The sequence below is a fragment of the Panulirus ornatus genome, chromosome 39, assembly GCF_036320965.1.
Source record: "Panulirus ornatus isolate Po-2019 chromosome 39, ASM3632096v1, whole genome shotgun sequence".
Taxonomy (NCBI): Eukaryota; Metazoa; Arthropoda; class Malacostraca; order Decapoda; family Palinuridae; genus Panulirus; species Panulirus ornatus.
The window spans coordinates 10,488,163-10,502,713 of record NC_092262.1 but is presented as its reverse complement, the minus strand read 5'-3'; the positions used below and the strand labels follow the sequence as shown (position 1 = coordinate 10,502,713).

At 35.7% G+C, this 14,551-nt stretch overlaps 1 protein-coding gene across 1 annotated transcript; it reads right to left on the bottom strand.

Annotated features, from left to right (window-relative positions):
* Nucleotides 1-4,255: 4,255 nt before the first annotated feature.
* LOC139761125 (torsin-1B-like) lies at nucleotides 4,256-14,551 on the bottom strand. Its single transcript, XM_071685052.1, has 2 exons — nucleotides 14,438-14,551; nucleotides 4,256-9,423 (listed from the first exon to the last, which is right to left on the bottom strand). The coding sequence occupies exon 2, from the start codon at nucleotides 9,414-9,416 to the stop codon at nucleotides 7,887-7,889; it is 1,530 nt and encodes a 509-aa protein (XP_071541153.1). The 5' UTR covers nucleotides 9,417-9,423; nucleotides 14,438-14,551; the 3' UTR covers nucleotides 4,256-7,886.

Genomic DNA, 14,551 nt, shown 5'->3' with positions numbered 1-14,551 from the left:
ATTTGTTTACCTATGAACTTTTATAGATGGCGCACACAGGGTCGGCAAATCCACAAAAAACATGTTCTACACGAGCGGTAAGAGACTCGGCGGGTTCCATAGAGGATTGAAACCTAAGCTCAAGATGCGCCTTTATTCATCCTCAGCCGTCCGATATTGGCCTCGTCCCATTCAGTGGAATCTATACCGATAAAAATGTTCGGCTGTGAACTAGTGAATCTGGCAATAATCTAAGCAAGAATCGAGAGACGTATGAATAATAATAATATCATTAACTCATATGAGATGGACGATCAATTATGTTAATTTACCCATTAATTATACGGTTACTTCATGCATAAATGATGTGATTTCTTACGTCATTTTTCACATAAGAGAACCTTCTGTACGTTGTCTGATAATTCAAAAAAACTTTGTAAACTATTGCTTAAATAATAGGAGAAAATGCTTTACACATGATATGCTATAAAAACAACCCACCAGGTCCCCATCTGGAATGATGGTAGTAAAGACACTGTAGTGGGTGAAATAACAAATGAAGGGCTGCGGAGTATTTGTGACGACAACGAATTATATCATTTCAACACAAAGCAATTTTTGACACGCCCATGATCCAGTGATGATTTATTGTTGGTTTATTAGATATTTCCTTCATGAAAGACATAAGCAAGTAATTCATCTTTCTTCGTCGTCTTAGAGACACTTCACACCACCACCTTGAAATATCGGAGAACCAGTATTGTGTTCGTCCAGTTTTACGTGTCTACTTTTCATACCCTTTTTATGTAAAGTGAGTAAATTATGTGTTGTTTGATGATAAAATAATAATGAGTCACACAAGTAAGCTATTATCTACTAAATCAAGATTTACCCAAAGCTCTGAATCATGCACGACAACCTAATATTGATTTAAACTCGGGTAAAAACATACTGAGTGTTATTACATTTCTTAATCTATATATAACATTACTTCTATTTGTACTCCAATTATTAGTGATTTATGCAGCTCATTAAGCAACAGATTTAAGGCATTATGTCCAGCACAAGACTAAATGAAAAGTTTAATTTAGGGCTACTGGAACTTGGAATGCCGACTGGGTATACCAGTTTATATCATCATACAATTTATCATATAACAGATGATTAAGACATCTCGCAAGTTAATCATTTACAATGAATAAATAACGAAACAGAAATTCGATATCCTTACACATTACTGCATAACTCTAGGGCCAAAAGATAATATATTTATTGTGGCTAATGCATTTGCATGTATATCATAATTTCAGTGTTTGCGTATTCTACCGACCACTAAGGTTATCTGAGACATTTCTAATCATGTATGGATCTGTAATGATTATTTCAACCTTTTAAAACATAAGACTGGAACTATGGGGGATGCATTCTATGTGTAAAAGATGAAAAAGAAAAACACTAAAATATTCTTTAAGATTTAAAAGAGGAATATGAAATGTAGATCCACATGTTGGAAACACCATAGGATTTCAAGCTAACCATTCAGTTTTAACACAATGAAATCACAGCAAATGCATAACTATTTGACCAGTCTTGCAATCCGTTTTTAAAGGCAACATGACATCAACTCTACCAATCTCCGGGTCTGGGGTTGGGGGACCCCACGTCTACATAGTTAAATCCACTCCATTCTCTTCTGTTTGGTCCTCGTCTTATCACCAATATATCAATAAAAATAGGATTTCCCAGAGAGACAGAGGCAACCAGGTGAAGTTTAATGCCTCTAAAATCCAGTTTTCTACCCATTTCTCTTTCCAAAAATCCCTCACAGTGCTTTTGGAAGGTCTCTACTTCTACCCTCTGACACCACAAACATGTTTGCTATTCTTGTAAGATCTAAACTGCCCTGGAAACCTTAAAGAATCTGGGGGTCCTGTTCAGATGACGTGAATCAATATCTTCAGAAAATTTACTCGAATTACACACAGAATTAACACCGTCCTTGTATGGAGTTCTCTCTCACATCTGGGGAAGTTCTAATTCTACATAATCATCAAACAAATCTATTAGCCTTGCGTCAATATGTGAAGAAATCTTATATATGATAATCTCACTTCTTTGAGAATGACTTTGGTTTTCATACTCAGCATCATATACGTGTACTAAATACAAACATACAATTACATCACTAGTTCCTAGCCTATCGGGACCTTAATTTGGCCCTACGTCTGACCACTGAAATCTATCAGCGTATATTTTGTTGCTAAGGACGTATCGCTTGGCAGTTATACCAAAATTTGTATGGCGTTAGTAGCTCTGGTTGTGTTAGTAATAGACATATCGTAGGCCTACGAGGCAGAGTAAAAGCTCGGCTGACAGTAACCCGCATTAAATACGAACTCAACATTCCGGCCAGGAAAGTAAAACAGGCGATGACACGATTATTCAGGTCAAACGGAAATTGAAATAGGAAAGTCATAGGTAATTAAAGAAGAAAACGAATGTACAAATGAAGAAAGAAAATGGTCAATGAAAGCGGATACTTAACTAGTTCTCAGAGACGATAATCTAAAGTATTTGACTATGGAAAAAGCTTATACATATCACTGTGTTATCGCTGATATAAATAAACTCGTTTAAAGAATTTACATTTTTAGGAACGTTCTCCGTATTTCCATATTAACCCTTCCCTGTGGCTCATGTCCCGTTGTGATGGCAACTTGGCATGAGGGACCGGAGCGTTTTTAGCGCAACCACGCCTCCCTGCGTCGTCATTAAGCCCTTCTCCGATATAGCCATGATTCAGACCTTAGTTAAGTATCATCCTACCAATTTTCTGGTCTACTTTCATAATCCAGGAAAACATTTATCAAATCTAGACATACTGCAACATTTTTTTGTTTTACTTTCAGGGTATGTGGAAAGAACATATCATAACTGCATCTTGGAATAACAGCATGACACAATAGATAAGAAAACACATTGAAATACTAAAACTCAACCTCTTGCTAAATTACTGAAGCACCTAATCACCTCCTAAACATATTCTATCTTCTTTTCCTTTCACTAAGAGGTGCATAAGCACTGACGATCACCCACCTCACATATCCTACTTTTTTTCTCATCTACATCAACTCGCTTCCTTACATTCTTTAACATGCTACCATAACTATTCTTTCATCAGAAGTGCCTCCCTATCTTTTGCTCTACCTCTCACATTAAGTGCAGACTCTAACCCCTAAGACATTACTAAACCATTTCTCCCTCTTCCTCTTGAGCTTAGTTTCACTCAAAGCCATAACAAGCAGGATGTCCTCTCCAAGCAGACCTCCCATCTTCCCCTTCTTCTTATCTGTGATACACCCATGCATATTCAGACACCCCATCTTGAGAATTCAAGAAGGATGAGTACTCCTTGCTTGGCTCCTGTTTCCACTTTCAGAAAGTAAAAATACAAGATGGGTAGGTTTCTAGCCACTTGTTTCCACTTATACTGGTCTTCATTTGACCTCTGACTACTGCATGGGACTACCTACTGTATTTATGTGCTATCGCATATCCTTAGAGTCCCGTATTAATTCAAGTCTCTATCTGTCCTACTTGTTACTGCTTGTCTCCATGTATACATAACATGTTACTGTGTATGTACGAGTACTTCTATTACACATGGAAGTCAACATCAAAGACAGGTGTAAAATAAAAAAAATAGAGTTTATCATATATGTATGGAAGTATATCATATCTAGCCCAGCAGCCACTTCAATGAGGAAGTAAGATTGGCAATCCTGACAGACGATCCTAGAAGATGACTTCAAGTATTACCTCAACTCTTACATCATGAGAGTAGTTTTCCCTACACTGTTCAGCATCACATCTCTATGCTGATGTGTACCTTCATATCGCACTGTGGTCCTCTCATTCTGCTTACTATAGTAGTATCATGTATTCCAGCTACTTTACATACCTGCATATCCCTCTCTACTTTACTTGTATCTGTCCCCTAATACTCTGTAACTTGATTTAACTTTTGTTATTGTGTCACCCTACTACTATCAAAATAACCCCCTAAATATACTTTTCATGTCTATTTTGTCTGTGTCCCCTTGTGCCTTGCCTCCACTTTTCTTCCATTTGTGTGTGTGTTCCCTTTCTGCTGTCTGTATTGTTTTTCTATGCCTCAGTGTTCCCCTCTGTTCTGTCTTGATTTTTAATTCATTTCCATGACTTAATTATCCCAGTGTTTACTCTCAAGTCTGTATAATTTGGAGGCATATGAGACTTTCTGAACATAACCTTTTATTTCATATGCAATACATCATATGTTCCAAAAATAGATATCTCATAAACATCTAAAAGACTAGGCAATGGCTGCATCTTTATATACAGCTGCACAGCCGCATTCTGATATTTCTAATGCTGTCAAGTGTATTCAATATATCAAAATTCATAAAAAAAATATACTTTTCAACAATTTTCAGGCAATTATATTACTACAACCAGAGAGCAGCTAGCTACAGTACAAAAAGATGAGGAACTTTGGATTCACTGTCAAAAAATGCACCATTGCATGTCTACAAATAAATAATACAGGTACAACATAAAAAATCCTGGAATGCTTGAGACCAGGACATTATTGCTGAATGTTCAGATGAGTACAATAAAAAGCAGATCTTGCTGCACATCAAGTAATTGCATCCTGTGCTATCACATCAATGCATCAGCATACTTTTCTTGTGCTACTTTTTCTTATACTAAGTATCTATATGCACACTGTTGAAAGTGAAAAGGAATGAAAAATTAATACATAAAATAAAATATATTATTCTGACAAACGTTTTCGGGATTTTGGGTTCCCAGAATTCTGATGTTCGGGTTTTTGATGTTGTACCTGTACTTTCAATTTCATATTCTCTCTAAACTGAAGTACACATACATAATACAAGCAAAACCCATGAACACATAATTATGTGTTCTACGGTAAACAAACAACCTCTCTAACCCTCCACAGAACATTGCACACTGCAATAGGGATATTTCAAAATGCAGCCATACAAATATATAGCTAAAAGGCATCACAGTACACTTTAAAACTTCTATCTGAAAATGTCTACAATAAGTAAGTCACTTAAAAGGCAAATAGTTAACCAATGTGCATCTAGCAATATCTTGCATTTATCATGGTGCTTTGCAAATAGTTAGTACTTAAACTAATATAATTAACATCAAAGGACTCACAATCCTCCTCATAAGAAAGAAGTGCCCAGTATATCAACCAGCCCTGATGGAAGAACAAACAGCTGGGTGAACTACCAGCTAACTACCATGCCCAGGATTTAAACCCGAGGTGGTCCTTGTGAGAAATCACATTCAGCAATGCTCACTTCTAAACCACCGAAGCCCATCGAGGTTATCATTGGGTAAGGGTTTCTAAAATTTTCTTCTTTAGCTTCTAATCCTGAACTCATAATGCATTGAAGACTTTCAGAATGCTACTCACATTTATAGAAATTGAGCTCTACTTCTCAAATGAATGCATAAAAATAACTACAATTACTTCAGACAAAAAAGAAAACTCTCAAAACAATATTAATACTGCAACATCACTCTAAAATCAGAATGCAAGAATCAATGCACAATTGGACAGCTGCAGTGTATGTCAATAAACAGTAACTTCGATGACTCAAAATAAATATTCCTAATACTGTAATGTGACAGCTACTAATTTTCATTACTATTGAAGACTACATCCCCAGCTACTTATGTGATTAACTTTGTACATTCAATCCATATATTCTAACATCAATTGCTATAGCAATGATTCTATCTGCTTTCAAAAAAATGTAATGCACTATTTCCATTAAAGAAGAGCACTTTTATCAAAGTAGAAAAACTGGCTATTACAATTCTGTGTGCGTGAATATTTAGTTGGTATAATAGATATATTGGTATTACCACACTGTGCCTACAAGTGGTCGCACCATAAACGAAAAGTCACCTTTAGTGAAGCTGTAACGCTGTCAACGAATAGAAAGGATTAGTCTCATCAAGGATCTTCCCACTTCAAAGGAGTCCATTATTTCCATATTTCTGTTTAATAATAATAATAATAATAATAATAATAATAATAATAATAATAATAAATAATAATAACATGGAGAGAATGAGTGAGGAAAGATTGGCAAAGAGGATATATGTGTCAGAGGTGGAGGGAACAAGGAGAAGTGGGAGACCAAATTGGAGGTGGAAAGATGGAGTGAAAAGGATTTTGAGCAATCATGGCCTGAACATGCAGGAGGGTGAAAGGCGTACAAGGAATAGAGTGAATTGGAATGATGTGGTATACCGGGTTGATGTGCTGTCAATGGATTGAACCAGGGCATGTGAAGTGTCTGGGGTAAACCATGGAAAGTTTTGTGAGGCCTGGATGTGGAAAGGGATCTGTGGTTTCGGTGAATTATACATGACAGCTAGAGACTGAGTGTGAACGAACGTGGCCTTTGTTGTCTTTTCCTAGCGCTATCTCGCGCGCATGTGGGGAGGGGGTTGTCATTTCATGTGTGGTGGGGTGGTGACGGGAACGAATAAAGGCAGCAAATATGAATTATGTACGTGTGTATATGTGTATAGGTCTGTGGATGTATATATATGTATACATTGAAATGTATAATTATGTATATGTGCATGTGCGGACGTGCATGTATATACATGTGTATGTGAATGGGTTGGGCCATTCTTTCGTCTGTTTCCTTGGGCTACCTCGCTGATATCTACCAGGTTGAAAATGAGTTACAGCTTACCATGATTTTATGGACAGAATAAATGATAATTATGTCTGATGTAAATGGCAAGAGAAATGGGGCCTAGAAGTCCAAAAGAATAACAAAATATGGAGGATGAGGAGAGGTGAAAAGGTACAAGATTCCTCTTTCAAAAGAAGTTCCCAATCTGAAACCACAGACACTTAATGAAGAGGACACCTGACTCAGTATGTGAAACTTATAACTGTAATATCACCATGGAACACTTACAAACATAACATCAAAAATATGAGGGTCTCAAGAGTCAACTATGAATTATGAAGTAACAACAACAGAAAAAAGTATTAGAAAATATTTGACAACAAGGTTAACATTTCCTACAGGAAGCAAAAATATATTATTCTATATAAATAATTTCAAGTTTTTAGATATCTTTCTCATGCTAAACAACTCTGAATAACCATTGCATTGTAGCACTCTAAAGATTCGGCCAAATCAATCAACAACAACATCAAAAGAAATATGATAATTTTCAGATCAATCTCATAGGAAATTCTGGTCTACACAAGTACACCCTAACCTACATCTAGTCTACATAACTGCATTCTTCCCTAAGTCTGGTCTACACAACTATGCCCCTCCCTAATTCTGGTCTACACAATTGTGCCCTTCACTTAGTCTGGTCTACACAACTGTGCCCTTCCCTAAATCTGGTTACATAATTAAGCCCCTCCCTAAATCTGGTCTACACAACTATGCCCTTTCCTAAATCTGGTCTACACAACTAAGCTCTTCCCTTATACCATGTTACTTGACATATGAATTTCTCTGCAACAATATTCTCAAGTTGGTATTTCAAATCTTTTCATAATCATTCATATGCCATCCAGGCAAAAAATAATGTGTATGGCAGTATAAAAGATAGTAGCTAGCTAATCATGCACAAGAGCCATTAGAATAACTCACAAATGGAAAAATCGCACCTGAAAAATAAAGAGGTCAGCAGTAAACTGAAAGATATACACTAAAGTACAGGCACAGTTAGCTTGGTACATAAAAGATACATAGGTGACACATCTTCATAATCTATTCATATATTCAACAAACAATCACCTCATTTATGAGAGAAAATGTAAGCAAATAAATTTTCATTTAGTGTTGAGAAGGGCTAGAGCCAGATAGTAAAAGTGCCAAAAGTGGCTGGACACGTTTGCACCCAGTGTCTGCAAACAAGGGATGCGATGTAGGAACAAAATTCAGTTGATCAAGTATCTGTTGAGTTATCCTCTGTAGCTCATCTCCCTTTAAAATTACATTCATTTTCTGCAACTTCTGGAGCTCTTCCTTGATACATGATTCAACCTGAGCAGCTTCTAAAGGCAAAAAAGGCACAAATACATATTGTTTTGTAACTGTGCTCAATATTTTGGCTTCATCAAGAGCTGTAGCCATTTCAGCAAAATCTTCAGTACTAAGATCTGCTCTAGATTTCCCATTTTGGCGCAGCTCAATAAAACGGCTATTAATTTCCTGACTGCCTCGAGTACCACTTAAAACTATAATAATTTTACCTTTATTGTAACCTTCAGCTCTATAATTATCAAAATTCAACATAATTTTCTTCAAAATTTTGACAGGAAAATTGCTTTCTTCGTCCCAGCCATCTATGATAATTAGATTGAGACAACAAGAGTCAAGTCTGTTAAAAAGAGAACCTATTTCTTTATGGAGATAATCACCATTTTGCGGAAGAAGGGACGGTATCATAACATGCACCTGAGAAACGTTTGACATTACATCTTTCAGAATTTGTGTTGTTTGCGTTTTCCCACTTCCTGTCCAACCAGCCATCCATAATATTAGAGGCATTTCATATCTACTTGGAACAATTTCCTTTAAAGAATCAGTGATAATATCTATGGCAATTTCTTGGCCTGAAATATAAAGAGACAGCTGTTCCCTCAAGTCACTGACAGGTAATTTCATACTCCTCCTTAGCTCACATGCTGTTTCTTGGTAAAAGTTGAAGGCTAATATTCCCATAACTAATAAAAATACTAATACTAGGGAAAACATCAACCAAAATATAATCCTGCAAACTATCTCTAATACTCTCCACACCACAAACTGATTTCCTTCTTCACTTTCATCACAGCTTCCATTGGCAATTCGAACTTTCTTTCTTGAGGGATTACTTGGATCCAATATGCCTTCATCCATCAATTCTGCAAAATCCCTCTTTATGTGATGGTCTATTTTTTCATGTACCGATTTTGATGTTACATACCTTTTCTTTACAACACTTTCACTACTTTCATGAAATTCCTTTTTATACACAGGAACACTAATTTTACGTCTGGAGATGAACTCTGAAAGACTTCTGTTATGAGGACCTGAATCATCATCTTCATTCACAGATGAAAGTTTGAAGGTATCAGGGACTGTGAAATTAATGGTCCTTCTCCTGTGATAGACATGGTAATCATCTGTGCTCGCTCTTGCAGAATGATCAAGCTTACGAGAGAAGATTTCTGTGAGGCTGCGTCCAGGAGCTCTTAGTTTCTTCCTAGTTGAATATGGAGATGATGATAATGTTGATTCCTCTGGTTGGGCAGATAGTGACCTCCGTAATGGTTTATGTCTTGAAGGACTCTCTGAGAAAACCTTGTCATGTCTTTCCATACTGAACCTGTTAAAAAAAGTTTTTCGAATAATTCTAAAAACACTACACTCTTAAACAAACAAGTTTGCAGATTAAACAAGCCCAATTTCATATCTACACAAATTAATTCAACAGATACCAGTGAAATAAAATGTATTTTGGCAATTGATGGCATTCATTTACCTTATCTACACAAATTATTGTTTTCATGCCACCTGGCCTGACAATCATATCAAGAGTACATGATACATATTTCTGAATCCTGAAATTCACTTGAAACAATATACATGACAAAATCGTCATCACACAGGATTGGTTTGTTATAAAACCAAGCAATTTGTACGAAAAATTAAAATGCAGTATACCCTCATAAAAAATCTTCACATGAAAATTTCATTGCTAACAAAAGTCATTAGTTTGGATTATGTAAGTTTCAGTGCTAACAATATGAGAAGATACTGCTGTAACAGATATAAGTATAGAAATCCTCCCCATGTAAAGCAGTACACTTCACTTTCTATCTATTTACAATGCTTATCATCATTACTGCATTCCCAATACAATGGTGTGGATTGGTTAGACACAACCTCCAAACATCACTTACACATACCCTTATCCCATGTCTTATGTGATAAAACAAACATGAACTTCTACACTTAAAGATGTACTTTTTACTTTTCAGTTTACACACTTACTGGTTCAAGTGAGATCAATGTCTCCATTCAAACCACCATCATTCACAAAATGTTCTCACTGCAACTGATCCCTATTCACTCCTCTAACATCTTCACTGGTAATATCCCTACCTCTAACGAGTTCTTTCACTACATCTATCCATCTCTTTTCTGACTTTCATCATCATTTTTGACCTACTGTAAAAGTACTGTACTAATTCCTTGTAGGTTCACCGGCCTGTCAGTGAGGATTATATCCCTGGACATGGACACCTAACCAAAGTTGGTGCCCATTCATCAACCAACAAGAGGAAGGTAACTGGCTGAGTGTGCTATATACCATCTGTCCACACTGGTGATCAAACCCACGCTAAAGGATTACTGGTCAATGATGCTAACCACAACACCACCGAGGGATGTATCTTTCTGACTAAACTATCATCTGCCATAAAGTCTGCAAGACTTTATCATCCTTAAGTATGAATTTCTTATTTCTGCTTTACAACTCATAACCTTCTCTCATCTTTACTCTGCATTCTGTCTATCCACCTAATTCCAGCTATACAACTCAAATCAACCACTTCTTTGTTTTTTCTTTCCCTATCCCTAACTATATACATGAAAGTTTCACATTATTAAATCTGAACAAGTACTCTTTCTAGCAAGTTACTTTCACACTCTACACTATGATCCTTCTCTTTCACCAGAGCTTTCAACACACCCACATTTTCCACTCTTGCATGCTTACATTCAGTTACAGAGTCATATACATTCAAGATCACCTGAACACAGCAGATGCCACAGTCATAGGTATATTTCAATATTATGGTATATATAAGCCCCAAAGAAAATTTTACATGATCTTTTTTATTGTTTTGTTCATTTCTAAGTATCATCCCAACAGAGTGTATGATTTTCAATTCCTACCCATTACCAAATCATCATAAAAAAAATGATTAGCCACAACTGTCTATTCTCCATACACTACACAAACCCTGCAAGACAAAACCACCTATTATCCAAAGCTTTTTCTGTTGCATGTCAAAACTCGACTTTTATACACTTCTTTAAAACAGGCATATGACATGAAAGCAATAAAATTTACTTACATGATCATCTTCCAATACAGTTATATATACAGTTTAACTACCTCAGATATCTTGTCTCTAAATGAGATCCCTTTGGTGAAAAGGTTCTATTAAGCTAAAGATGAAGGCTTAACAGAAAATACAAGTAAATTCTAAGGAAATTACCAAGCTTAAGGGTGTACCAACTTTATGTTATTAGTATCAATAAAAATCACATCAGTGGATTTATCACAGATGTTGAAACTCTTTCATCTACAATGATCACTTCATAATTTAGTCTTTACGGGTTCAAATTCATATTTTACTGAGGTTTTACAAAATCATAGCAATAACAATCCAAAAACCTATTCTAATATTCTTTGAAGTGACTGGTGCTAATCATAATGAATACACGGATATGAGATTTGTCAACATCAAAATGGTATTTTTCAGGTGTCACTGATCATGATGACTACCAAGGTAAGTCTAAATATTTTGATGTAATAATAAAAACCCTACAATCCCTTTCTTTTAAGAGGCTCTTGCTGCTTTGAGGTTGTATCATTAACAGTAGAAGGGGGCTATGATGAACTCATCTGAAGTGAGAAATTCCTTGAAGTGATTCGCCAGGGGTTCCTGCAGCTTCAAGGCTGGGCTGCAATCAGCAGCAGGGAAAGGATGGATTCCTGTGGTTTTAGTTCTTCAATTACACTGTAATTTGAAGATACAACCTTGCCGAAGGTGACTTTTCACTCAAAGCGTACACAGAAGTGAGTGGAGTCCAATGATGTGGCCAAGTCCTCAATAACTGGATACATGTACATTATCTATTTCTACAATTTCATTATTTGAACCAAAAACTTACACACAAAAAATAAATCAGCAATAACTGAAGACAATATCACCATAAACAAAGTTAAATTCACCAATCAGCAACAAAAATATCATGGTCAAATTCTAGTTTAGGAGCACCAAAGATATAACTTATAGATTTGGATACAACCCACATCAATAAACTTCTAATGATCAGTAAGGGTGATTCTGAGTGGGGGAGTGTGTGGCATTAAAGAAATGAAAGGCCAGTGAAACATGCAGGAATTCATGTAATGTAAGATAACATCGCTGTATTGTTCATTATATCCAATGTAGTCATAAGCTATGAATTCTTTTCACTTGGCCATTATGAATGTCGTCTAACGGATTCCAACATGGAGCATAAGGCTTTGAAACTACGAAAAGTGCATTAAATGATGAACTAAAGCAATATTCATTTCATTAGGCTTTTTAAATATCACATGTTTTATTGTTTAGGAACTTTACCTGACATGTACATTAATGCCTATGACTGTGGTGACATAAATATTTACAGATAAAACGTCAGTTTAGCTCCACATAAAAACCAGCTTCAGGGAAAGGCTACTCATGTGTTGGATGGTTTCTACAATGTACTTCATTGTGATGACAGAAATAATGTGAAGTATGATTTGGAGCATTATACTTTATTGTACGATAACAAAAAAGACGATACTAATATACTTGAAAAAAAATGAGGTTGATTGAAGTTGAAGTTGGTAATGAACCTTCAAAAAAAATCAACAAAACCTATGGAAACCACACCTTGAACCCTTGAAATCAAGATTTATCTTGATTTCCAAAAATCTATATAAAATATGCGTAACAAACACTTACAAAAATGCACCACCAATGTACCAAGGGATACAACAAGCAGATGACAGATAGTAAGCCTTAGCATAAGATAAATATAATGTAGGTATATGTCAACTACCATTTCAGGCACAAGGAGAGGACAGATGAAGATTCTTAGTACTTTCCACCGTGAATCACACTTTTATATCTATTATCCAGGCACTCTCCATTATATACATAATTGTTGTCATCTTATCTAAAATCATGCAATGAAAGACAATACTCCATGCTCTGCAGGTATTTCTGCCATCACAATGAACAAGAGACACCACCTAAAACATGGCCTTTTCCCAGAGTTAGTTCTGATGCTGAGCTTAACAGGACTTTAATCAGCTAATTCTGATGTGAAGCTTAACTGAACTTTATTCAGCTAGTTCTGATGTGAAGCTTAACTGAACTTTATTCAGCTAGTTCTGATGTGAAGCTTAACTGAACTTTATTCAGCTAGTTCTGATGTGAAGCTTAACTGAACTTTATTCAGTTAGTTCTGATGTGAAGCTTAACTGAACTTTAATCAGCTAATTCTGATGTGAAGCTTAACTGAACTTTATTCAGTTAGTTCTGATGTGAAGCTTAACTGAACTTTATTCAGCTAGTTCTGATGTGAAGCTTAACTGAACTTTATTCAGTTAGTTCTGATGTGAAGCTTAACTGAACTTTATTCAGCTAGTTCTGATGTGAAGCTTAACTGAACTTTATTCAGCTAGTTCTGATGTGAAGCTTAATTGAACTTTATTCAGCTAGTTCTGATGCAAGGCTTTACAGTTTTAAGTGCATAAAGTTTTCAACCTTAAATGCATACAATTCAGTGCCATTATATGGTTTTTAATCCTATTCATTATCAGTCAGTTCTGAAAAAGTGCCTTGAATGACACACAATCATTTTCCTGAAGTAATTTAAATAAATCTATCTATAATCAACTGTCTATCTTCTTGTATTTAAATTACCCAATTGAGAATACAATTATATTAGACCAGGCGTAAAACTGGATAGTGAACGAGACTTAATGAGGTGAAAGTAATATGTAGCAGAATATGTGGGGATAACACGAATACGTAAAATACTTGTCGATACAAAACTAGGTTAATTACCTCTGGACAATCAATAAAATGGGGCAGTTTTGGCTAATTCTAGATATTTGCCTGACCTCAGCAGCTCCTATTTTAGAGTCAATTATACCGAAGACTAAGAGTCCATTAAGGTCCATTAATAATCCATATCCCCTAAATTCATAAGTTTTAGTGTCAATTATACCGAAGACTAAGAGTCCATTAAGGTCCATTAATAATCCATATCCCCTAAATTCATAAGTTTTAGTGTCAATTATACCGAAGACTAAGAGTCCATTAAGGTCCATTAATAATCCATATCCCCTGAATTCATCCATTAAGGTCCATTAATAATCCATATCCACTAAAGTCATCTTTATGGTTCTCAATTACAAAAAAAAATCCATCAAAATCTTCATGACAATTAAGTATTCAGTAATGAACTACGTCAACCTTGTACTCTAATTATATCCAAATATGGCAAACTTCTAATCTCATGTCAATTGGAAGTTTCCTAAAGCCCATAATATATACATTTCTTACCAACTGAAATTCGACCTGGAAGCATCAAGACTCGAGCAAAATATAACCAATTCAGGTAAAATTCATCTTGAAGGAGAAGGTGAATGTTGTGGAAGGGAAGAGAACAAAAAAAGT